The sequence below is a fragment of the Peromyscus maniculatus genome, chromosome 7, assembly GCF_049852395.1.
Source record: "Peromyscus maniculatus bairdii isolate BWxNUB_F1_BW_parent chromosome 7, HU_Pman_BW_mat_3.1, whole genome shotgun sequence".
Classification (NCBI taxonomy): domain Eukaryota; kingdom Metazoa; phylum Chordata; class Mammalia; order Rodentia; family Cricetidae; genus Peromyscus; species Peromyscus maniculatus.
This window is the reverse complement of record NC_134858.1, coordinates 24409251-24420201: the sequence shown is the minus strand read 5'-3', so window position 1 is coordinate 24420201 and position 10951 is coordinate 24409251. Positions and strand designations below refer to the sequence as shown.

At 49.9% G+C, this 10951-nt stretch overlaps 1 protein-coding gene across 4 annotated transcripts in view; it reads right to left on the bottom strand.

The window, feature by feature from the left end:
- Window positions 1-10951, bottom strand: part of B3gat1 (beta-1,3-glucuronyltransferase 1) — a 28691-nt gene continuing 17740 nt past the window's right edge. For 2 of the 4 annotated variants that reach the window (XM_006976582.4, XM_042280585.2), the window contains exons 2-7: window positions 9363-9461; window positions 9072-9218; window positions 4777-5285; window positions 3856-4152; window positions 3258-3358; window positions 1-2186 (exon numbers count right to left, since the gene is read on the bottom strand). In XM_006976582.4, the coding sequence (XP_006976644.1) occupies window positions 3272-3358; window positions 3856-4152; window positions 4777-5285; window positions 9072-9218; window positions 9363-9366 (1044 nt within the window). In that variant the 5' untranslated portion in view covers window positions 9367-9461 and the 3' untranslated portion in view covers window positions 1-2186; window positions 3258-3271. Of the gene's footprint in view, window positions 2187-3257; window positions 3359-3855; window positions 4153-4776; window positions 5286-9071; window positions 9219-9346; window positions 9462-10951 lie in introns of those variants that run through there. The other 2 variants (XM_042280586.2, XM_042280587.2) reach the window with 2 other exon arrangements.

The window sequence follows — 10951 nt, the reverse complement described above, 5'->3', positions numbered from 1 at the left end:
AACTGTTAAAAACCATATTTGACTTTTAATTTTGAAAACAAATTAAATAGTTAAATTAAAACAGCCCAGATGGTGCAGCAGCTTGGGCTCCACCCTCACACCAGCCTCTGCCTGTGGAGCTCCTAAACCCCTGGCTTGACTCCTCTGTGGTGGGGCTTTCCAGCGAGGGAGCAGGGAACAGCCTGGGTTTGGAGAACAAGGTGTCAACATGGACCCAGTTCTGATCCGTCACACATTCATTCTCAACAAAGGTGGAGGCTGCAGTCCACCAGGGTCGTAATTATAAATAAATACACATGCAGCTAAGAGAGGATATTAGATGAAAACAACTGAGCTAGCATCTGCCCAAAAATAATAATAATAAGATCCCCATTTTGTTTTTCCTTTTCAGTTTCCTAAAAAGGAGCGCTGGGTTTTGGCTAAGAAGGCAGCCTCAGCAGCTGGTTTGACCTTGGCATTCACTGTCCGTTTCTATGAATGAGCAGTAGAGTGCCCAGACATAAATCCACTCATCGGATAGATGCCCTGTGCCCATTTCCTCCCTCTCCCATGCCACCCATTTGATGCCAAGGGGTCAGTTTCCAAAGCAACATCCAAAGTGTCAATGGTTGGGGGGGGGGGATATCCTGCAAGGTGGCTGTGGGATCTAATCCCATCAGATGGTTTCCTGAAGGCTGTGGGAAGTAAAATCCATTTCAAAATAGGCAGCCGATGCTATTCTCTGAATGTTAGATGTGTGGACTGAGTCCTACCCACCGAAGAGTGGGTTCTGAATGACTCTCGGGCTTGTCCTATAAGTTTTAATGGAGGGGGAGAGCTGTTAGCGGTTAAAAAATAAACACCTCTTCAGTGGGCTTGTGCCCTTTCCTTTTCCCCACTTGGGAGGAACATTGTGCTTCCAACTTGTAGGAGCTGGAGTGAGATGACCACCAGAGGGTGCCATCTAGCCAGAGCCAGGGGCCTCTCAGATGCTGGGCACCCAGGCAGCTGTGTCTCTTGGATGGGTGGGGGCAACAGCCTGGGCATACTGTTTTCTCTGGGGTGGAGAAGGGGCAGTGGGCACGAGGCGGGCTGGCTTGGCAAGCTTTCCCACTTTGTGTACGATAGAGTAATTTCCAAAGCAGTGAGTGTGTGCTCGTCTCCTTTCCTTTCAGTGTTCAAACATTTCCCGCTCTTGTCTCAGTCCCCTGCTTGCTCATGCACCCCTCACAGGAATCAGTGCAGGGAAGGGCTGTGGTTGCTGGGCCTCACTTTCTCAGGAAGAGCTCTGCTTATCTATTACTGTTAGCTCCAGTCCTGAGGTCTGTGATTCTCAGGTTCTGGGAAGAGGGCATTTGGCCTCCCTAGTCCAAGCCAGGCAAGGGGCATTGCAGCCCAGGGGTATTGGAGAGGCAGTGTGGACATTGGGGTGATGTGGTTCTTATCCAGGTCAGTCGGTGACCTGTGCTGGCTCTAGGCCCACCACCTTGCCAGTTCTGGCACAGGAGGCTTGAGGGACATGGGAAGGGCCTTTGCTCTCCCACAGCCTGAGGTACAGGGGGAGCTGTAGGTAGGCCCAGGCTCCCCCGATGCAGGGCTGGGTGTCAGGTGGGATCCAAGACAGCCTTATGCCCTGTAAACATGAACCAGAGGACAGCCAGAGGTATTTCTGATTTGGGAGCAGCTCTGAGGAAGACCAGGTGTGAATGAGGAATGCTGGGGCACCTTCATGCCCCGGTCTGCTCTCTGGTCTTCACAATGTCCTGGCTGGGCACATGCTGTGTAGTCATGCCGGGCCCAAGAGCAGGGTGCCATGGAGAGCCATGCTGCACTCGACAGTGGGGTTTTCTGACCTCCCTCAGCTCCAGCATCACTCCAAGGCAGGGTCACCTGCTTACACAGCCCCATCAATGCAGGGAGCTTCCAAGGAGGTGTGCTGAGCACAGGCTTTGCTGGCCGCTGGAACCCTCGGCCCTCGGGTCTCTTAAGCCTTTGGCCATGTTGATGGAGAGAACAGGTCTGGAATTCTGTGCTTAAATTCTCTGTTTTGTTTTGTTTGTTTTTTTAATCCTGGCATCTAGCTGAGCTTTCTTGGAAGCCCTCAGAATAGACAGGAGGTGATGCTGCTCCTCAGGAGTCTGCCCCAGTGTGACTATCAGCCATGGGAGAGGATGGAAGGCCAAGATCAGGGTCTGAGAAGGAGATTCCTGTGTGGGGAGAGTAGGAACAAGGCAGGTATCAGCCTGGGGCAAGGTGGAGCTGGGGCAAGCAGGACAGACTGCTCAACCCTGAGCCCCTAGGGGACTCCACAGAGCTTCTCTGGGTTCCCCTCAGAGACGTTTTTGAAAAGCAAGTGGTGGAGAATATTCCAGTGACCCAGTGAGGGCAGGAGGTGGGATGAATGTCTGTCCTGACACATTCTAAGAGGCACTGGCCAAGGACTTTAAGTTCAGGGATGACTCCCTCCCTGTAGTCCCAAGGACATGGTGGCTGCTGGTGTCCTGCGACAAAAATCAAAGTATTTGTCTGGTATGAGCCCCTGGATCTGTGGCTGGGTCTGGAGTAGTGAACCCGGAGAGTGGTGCTCCCAAAAGGCAAGATCACAAAAAGCCCCTCAAAAACACTTAGCATACGTGGGCTAATGTGTCACTTTAGGCACCTCATTGAGCTTCTTTTCTGAACATCACTGTCACCCCTAAAGTGTAGGTAAATATGGTGGCCTACCCCCATGGGATTTAAACACTCGAAACGAAGAACTATTACATAGGGTTTGTATGTGCCACAGGTTGATTTCAGTGCCCCGGCAGCCCATTCTACATATAAAACAATCAGGAACAGAGAAGTGACACCAGGTTGAGACAGGAAACGGTAGCCTGGCAGTGGTGTGGGTTCCAGGGTTCCGGCTCAGTGCGCTCCTTCATCTGTTACCAAAAGCCACGGGGCCACTGATCTGGTGTAGTGTGTCCTCACCACAGCCCTGTGTCTGAAGTAACCCACAGACCCAGGTGAGAACTTCCCTCACTGTGGGTCACACATCACAGCCAGCACGACCATCACAGTGAGAGAAGGCGATGCAGGAGGACCCAGCTGTGCGCACGAAAGCTGCTGGTTAGTTCTTGGGGGCTCAGTGGGAAGGGGACTTGGGCCACGCTTCTGCCCACAGTGGTCTTGTCCTCCCACAATTAAGGAGCAAATGGAAAAGCCCTCAGAGATGGAGGCTGGTTCCCAGACTCGTGCTGCTTGTCCAGTGCCCTGAATACTCTGGCCTTCTCTCCTACCTGCATGCTCAGTCTCAGATCTCCACCGAGGGGTCGGTGAAGCCCTTCTTCCCCTCATTCACCAGCACTGGCTTCTCAGTCCGTGTATGCCAGACCAGGATCTGCATGGCCAGAGACACAAAATGAGTGGTGCATGTGCCCAGCTTATTCCGCCACCTCCTGGCTCCCTGCCACACCCTGCAAGTATTTCTTCTGTCTTTTCCCTTTCTACCATTGCCCCATCAAGTTTTTTGTAACTGTTTTGTATTTCTATCTATGTACATCTGTATGCATGCCTATGTACATTTGTGCACATGCTGTGCATATGTGCATGTATGCATGTGTACACTTGCCTTAGTGTATGCGTGTGTATACTCAGCAGGGGTCATGGAACACAGATGTCTCTATGGAGAGCCAGTGATCCTTGGGATTCCTCAATAGAAACCCCTCCCCATCTCCCTGCTTAGCACTGTGGCCACCTTACAATAAGCTACCATCCTGGGTGGGGATGGTTGACAAAGCTTTATTGAGGCCTCTTCTTCCCCCTGGATCTACAGAAGGTCTAGAGGTACCTGGGAGTGCTTGCCTTACTAGCCACCAGTTCTAAAGAGGGTCTCACCTTGGTGCAGTTTGCTGCCTTGGGCTCCAGGTCATTGAGGGTGACAAGTTCTCGAAGGAGGCTGCTTTCCTGGTAGCCTCCCTTCACACCACGAAGCTTGAAGTAGGCCTGGCTTCGCTGTAAGATGAGCCGCAGGTTGACAGCAAATCCAGCCATGTCTATTGCAAATGGCCGGTGGGGGTCGAACACTGTCTTCCAGCCAACCACCTTCCCTGCCCCGTTCACCCTTGGGGCCTCATACCGAAGGCCACCAACGAAGGCCACAGGCCACACGGACACCCTCCTTGTGCTGCGCATCTAGAAGTTGAGAACCTGAGTCAGGATATGGGTCTAGGATGAAAATGCTACCCATCCCCACAGGAGGTAGATCACTTCACTTAATGAGTGTATGATGTGTGTGGGTCCCTCCTAGTCAGATCTCCAGACCTCTTGCCACTGATCTCTAGAGGAATCCCTAGATGAATCTTACCTAGGCATTCAAGACATCTTTCAGGCAAGATGTTGGTCACCTTCTCAATATGGCCTGGTGACAAAATCTTTCGATCTTGTCACTTTAAAACAGGCATGCTCAAACTGTCCACCCAAGAGGTTTCTGGTGGCCATGTTAAGTGATCCCATAAAAAGGTCTCTTTCAGAGAACAAACCTCCAAGGCCAGGACTAGGGTTTGGGAGTCACAAGCCTCAACAGACTTCCTTTTAATGGGCTGGGTTCCTTTAACCTATTCTGAGGTTTACCCCATTTCTTTCCCTGGTTCTCTGCAGTGTGAGTGAGTCCAGCCTGAGGTTTCCTGTATGTGTCTATGCATGCCATGGCGTCCCCTCATGGGGACTACCCTCTGCTCCTCTCTTGGTCTGGGCCCCACATCCTCCAGTCTCCTTGAACCCCACCCACCACGCTCTCTCCTCTGGTCCCTAGTGCACCTCTTCAAAGAGCTCCAGGCTGTAGGTGTTATCATCATCGGCGAAGTACACTACGCCTGGCTGAGTGGAGTTCCGTGGGAAGGTCTCCCGCAGCCAGCGCAGGGCCAGGTTGCGCTGCATGGTGCCCCGTGGGATACGAGGGTCTCGGGCATCACCTCGCAGCTTGTAGTTGCGGGGTGTCTCCACGTGCAGGTGTGTGTAGTTGAGGCCAGTGTCGCGCAGCAGCCGCGCTGTCAGGGGTGTCCTGCGTGGAGCGTCCTCCACCACCAGCCAGTGCAGGTTGGGCACGTGCAGCAGTGTGTTGGCCATTCGCGTCAGCTCTGCCTTCTGCACCGGTCTACTGTAGGTGGGCGTCACCACGTGGATGGTGGGCAGCGTGTCGGACCACGGTGGCGGCCTCGTGTACACGTACTCTGTGCGCACCACCTCCACGATGTCTCGGTCGGACATGCAATACTCCCTAGGGTCTGCACCGGGTGGTGCCTCACGCCGGGGGTCACTGCCCTCATCTGCAGAGGTGGGAGAAGGCGGTGCGGGGAGGGGGTGGGGGACGAGGGCGCTGGCCTGGCTCTGATACAGGGCTTTCAAAGTCACCCACCCTTCCAAGACAGTCCTGTCCTCTGCCCCTCTGAAGAACTGCTTCCATCTATAGACCTGAGGTTCTAACCCGTGGTCCTGGCACTCTCATGAAAATTTTCCTAGTTTGGATTCCTGGGATGACATACAAATGACACCCCCCCCCCCATATTTAACATGCCTGTAGCTATTTGGATGCAGCTGGCCACCTTCCAGTCATCTATCTCCAGTTCCTCAAGGTTTTAAATGACAATGTCCTGACTGTCACCTCCAAAGCCTCTGCCTAATATGTTCTGTGGTGTGGATTCCACAGAGCCAGGAAGTGGTGGGAGTGGGTGGCTACAGCACAATTTGAATCTCAAAAGGAACTTCAGGTTTCCCACAAACCGTCTAGTCAGGTGAGACCTTTCTCTTTTGTCCTGTGCAAGCTGTTCTTTGGACTTTGAAACACAACATAGCATTTAGCTCCTGCATTTGGTTCCGGTGGGTTTTACTCATAGTTACCAGTAAGGGGTTGAATCCTGAATGTCATTTGAGTTTAGACATTCTTCCATTTTCGTTAGAGACTTGTTTATGTTTCCCAATTAGTCTGATGTCAATCTCCCAATTACTACATTATTATTATTATTGATGTTGTTGTTTTGGTTTTTCGAGATAGGGTTTCTCTGTGTAGCTCTGGCTGTCCTGAAACTCACTTTGTACACTAGGCCGGTCTTGAACTCAGAGATCCTCTGTCTCCTGAGGGCTAGATTTAAAGTCCACCACCACATCCAGCCTAATTAGTGCTTTCTAGACACATTCATTTGGCTCTCTGTACCTATGAACAGTTCTCTTGTCCTAGCATCCAGTAGTTCTGAATCTGCACCCCAAGGATGCCACACCTGCAAAAGCCTATTCTTTGGCCACATGCTCACAGCCTGAAGGGGGAGCCATTACTTCCTTAATGTTTTGAAAGTAACCTGTTTCAAGTTGGGGCAGCTCTGAGGACCAAGGTTTTCTCACATCTGGAACATTTTCCTGGTTGGGGAACCTGGCAGGAGGAGCAATCAGGGCTGTTGGCATTCTCGTTTGCATCAACTCCCCGATCTCCAAGTTATGCTTTTGGGCTTGAAGGATTCATGAGTCAGACACAGTGTAGTGCTCAACGCTCATACGTATCTCAGTAGGAATGGAAATGGCCAGAGGGCAGACTTGGAAACGCAGGCTCAGACGCTGCTGTTTGCTGTGACTAACTGCATGGTCTAGAACAAGTTTATTAGTTTCTGGTGCCTTGATTTCAGTGGGCATAAAATGGAGCTAATAATACTAACTAATGCTAACAGCATCTGTTTGATGGAGTTATTGTATAGATGACTACACACATCAAGGGCTTGGACCACTACTAGGCACAGCTACTGTCAGCTCCTGTGCAGGACACTAGCCAGCCTGCTTCCTTGTAGCTCCGCGTATTTATGTGAGGATGACATAAGCAAGCCACATGGAAGGGCTGGCATGTGGACATAGGGGATCCTGGGCCATGGCTCCCTTGTTCTGGCCTAGTGTCCTGCCATCACCATTAACAACAAGGCTTGCAAAATGTGGAATCCAGTGCAGATGAACCCTAGTGATCCACGTTTGTCTCCCAGGGACTGCTTACAAGCTAACGTTGCCAGGGACATAGAGTCTGTTACCCAGGCCATAGATCAAATGCTGAGTGAGTGGGGAACAGGAAGACTGACAGATGTAGTTCATCAAAGGGGACCTTGGGGTTTAATTGAAAAGAAACGTTAAGGAAAAGGGGATAATGTCCAGGATATTCTGAGCAGGATGCAAGAATTCATTTATCTGGTAGCCAATAATATTTTGGAAACTGGGGTTGAGGGTGAAGATTTGGAGCCATTTTTGTATAGCCCTCTGTTCTCCAGATCATCCTAAACAGGTAGAAGACCGGGTCCTGGGGAAGTTCTCCATATGTTAGGGTGTGGCTCCACCCTGAACTCTGTCCTTCCCCCTGGCTCCAGGGCTTTTTGCCAACCCTGAATCCTAAAAGGCTCTTGGTGAGATGTCTCTGACCCTCCCTCCCTCTGCCAAGAGGACGACAGACATTATGTCATTTTATATATGGTAGTTTTAACCCCTCTGGAATGAGGTATTCACAGGATAACAGTGATTCAAAACTGACAAGCCCCAAAGGGAGGCGCTGGGGTCATGAGCAGGGGATGACATCATGTAGAGAACCAGAGTGCCCCAGCAAGGGCGGTGGGACCACAGGACGACTGAGGAACTGCAGGGAGGTTAAGGACTGAGTGCATTGCCTGGTGGAGAGCACAGCATGGGCTGTGATCTGTATGCTGTTGTAGCCACAGCAGTTGAGGTCTCTGACTCTGGCTGCCCCCTGGGATTGTCACAGCGAGGTGGGGCAGAAGGTGGCTTTAGTAAGGAATGAGAGGTAGCCAGATGTGGGAGGCAAGGAAGGTCTGAGGGTGGAGGTTCGGGTGTGAGTGAAAAAGAGGACTCAGGACTCAGAGCCCAAGGGGCATTGTTCTAATCCCAGCTCTTGCCCTTGCTCTCGGGAGACTCTTTGTCTCTTCAGGCCTTTGCCCAGATAGTCTCTTAAGCAGAAAAAAGGGGGCAAATGACTTGCTGTCCTTGAAAGGTTCTGTAGCGCAAATACAAACTGGGATATAGCCCTATAGGTACAGCACTTGCCTACCATGCTGCAAGCCTGGGGTTGCCCCTCAACAATTCAAAATTAAAGCAAAAAAAAAAAAAAAAAATCCCCTCACACTCCACAATAGAGGCCAAAACTCTGCTCCTTCCGTAGCACCCCTGTTGAGTGACCCCTCCTTAAGTACTATGGATCTGGGTACACGTGTTTGTATAAACATTAATCCTGTTTTAATCATTTAAAATTTGACACTGCTTTGACAGTTCAGAGCTTTGTGGACTTTAGAAGGGTCTGCCCTTCCTAAGAAATAGTAAACAACTGACCGCATTCCTGCATCTTCATCAGACAACCTACAAGCCAATCTTCCTCTGGCCTAAATCACCCAAGACCCAAATACAGGGCAAGTGAGCCCACCCTAATGTCCAAAAGTCCACAGAAATCATCCAATCTATCCCCTTTTGAGCCTGGCATGATGATGTGTACCAGTAGTCTCAACACTTGAGAGGCTGGGGCAGAAGGATTGCCAGGAGTTTGAAGCCAGTCTGTGCTACACAGTGAGTAGGAGGCCAATCAGAGCTATCTAGTAATACCCCGTCTTGAAAAAGGACACTCTGACTATACCGTCCACTTCTCAGCCTGCTTAGCTGCTCATATGGCCTTTTTTTCCTTTTTATCTGAAATGACCACATTATAGGTTCTGTCCCAGCTTGCTTCACTCTCTGCTTACTGACCCAGGGCCCCAGTGCTCCCCCCCCCCATGTTGCCTTGCGTATCATGGTCTACCCACTCCTCTTGAGAGCCGTTGAGTAACAGATTACTTTTTCAAGCCAGTTGACTTGCTGTCTGTCTGGATTGTGTCATACTTGATTGTAACAAATCCCAGGTACTTAAAACAATGTGTGTGGGGAGATGGGGAGCAGAGGAGGAGGAGGGGGAGGAGGAGGCTTTCAGTGGAGTCTTAGAGGGCCCAAATTCCCCCAAGGTAAGATCAGGGCCCAGGTGTAAGAAGAATGATAGCAGGATAGCTTTTAGGACCCGAGCCAGGCCAGGGTGGGAGTGGGGTTGGGCTCACCCTTGTGCACAGCAAGCAGAGGCGCGAGGCTGCTCTGGTGCCAGACGGTGATGAGCAGAGTCCAGGGAAGCACGATGAGGACAATCGCAAGGATGTCCCGTCTCTTCGGCATCTCCAAGGCTGGCTGCACCCACAGCTCCTCATTACCTGAGCGATGGTAAGGTCAGGGGAGAGTGGCCACGGAGCGCCGGCAGCACAAAGGAGAAAAGAACAGGCATGGGCCGGCCGGCCAGGCACAGGGAGGCAGAAGCCGAACACTGGCCAGTAACTCTCACCAGCGCTCACACCCACCCATTGTGGAAGCAAGTTTGCAGAGTCCAGCCTGGCGGGAGTCTGCGAAGGGGCAGTAAGTAGTCCAGGGCAGGGTCAGGAACCTTCCGAGGTTGATACCTGTAAGAGAGAGCAGTGGCGGATGGCCAGAATGTGGACACGGATCACAGAAGCTGGCCTACTCCAGACCCACAGTATCCAGAGTTTCTCAACAGAGCATCTCTCTCCCCAGAGCCTTTCCTGTATAGCTGCCCAGTTGGATGAGCCTGTGCCCTCCCCTTCACATGCAGGCATGTATAGGAACAGTAGGATAGGTTGCCTAAAGACACAGACTTGAGAAACATATGCCTTGGTTTAATCCTAACTGGCCCACGCAGGAGCTGTGGCCTTGGGACAGTTCTATCAAGTTTGCACGAGTCTATCAATGATTGATCAGCCACCTGCTTTCCAAAGCTGCTCTCAGAATTAAATGAATCAATTCTCAGAAAGCACTCAGGGTTTGGGCCCCGAAAGAAATGTACCAGCAACGTTGGCTGCTGTAATTGTATTAGCATAGATGGTTTCTTCACAGCTCTGGCCCAGTGTCAGAGTGAGGCCTCCTTCAAGGGTAGGTAAGCAGAAGTGGTTAAGATTGGACACCGTGAGGAAGTGACCTAAGGGCCCTGTAGACGAATTTCTAAACAGTTTTATTAAGTAAGAAACATAGAGCCAAATGTAGAGGTAATAGCCAAAGAGATCAGAGCAAATAGCCATGACTAGCCTTAGCTTACCACCATGCAGTAGCTTCCACAGAGAGAGCTTTGTCCTGTCTAACCTGTGCTTTTATTGCCTTCCTGTTCTGCCTTCTCATTGGCTCTAAGCCCAGCCACATCACTTCCTCATCACTGTCTGTCTATACAGACCTCCAGGTCTCTATGGTTGGTCCTGGGGTTAAAAGCGTGTGTCACCATGATTGGATGTGTCCTTGACCACACAGAGACTCTGCCTGCCATGTGATCAGATTAAGGGTGTGTGCTATGACTGATGTAGAGGGTGTGGACATCTGATCTCCAGGCAAACTTTATTTATTAACATACAAATAAAATCACATTTTAGCACAAATAAAATATCACATTTCCCCCTTTTACTCTAATAAAAAGAAAAAAGTTATAATTAATATAAAAAAACTATATACAATAAGTACAATAACTATATACAATATATACAAGCAATAAATACCTCAACAATGTCTAGTCCATTTGCATTTGATAAACTCAGAGAAAATATTTTATTATCTATCCTATTTTGGTAAGTAATCACTTTCTATCCTAACTTATATTATTAACAGAGAACTATCTTATAATGTTTGTCAAATTTATGTACTTTACATCTCTTTAATGAGTTTCTTTTTTGAAATTCTTAACAGGGAAAACTCTATTTTTAACTAACTATAACTATCTAATTTTTAACTAACTATAACTATCTAATCTTTAACTAACTATAACTATAACTATCTAATCTTTAACTCGCTCAGACACTACAGAGCCCTCCTCTGTTTATGGCTGTAGGGAATTCTTGTTGGGCACCTTCTCCTCACAGGATGAGCCTCACGTCAGAGCTGGCTATCAGCA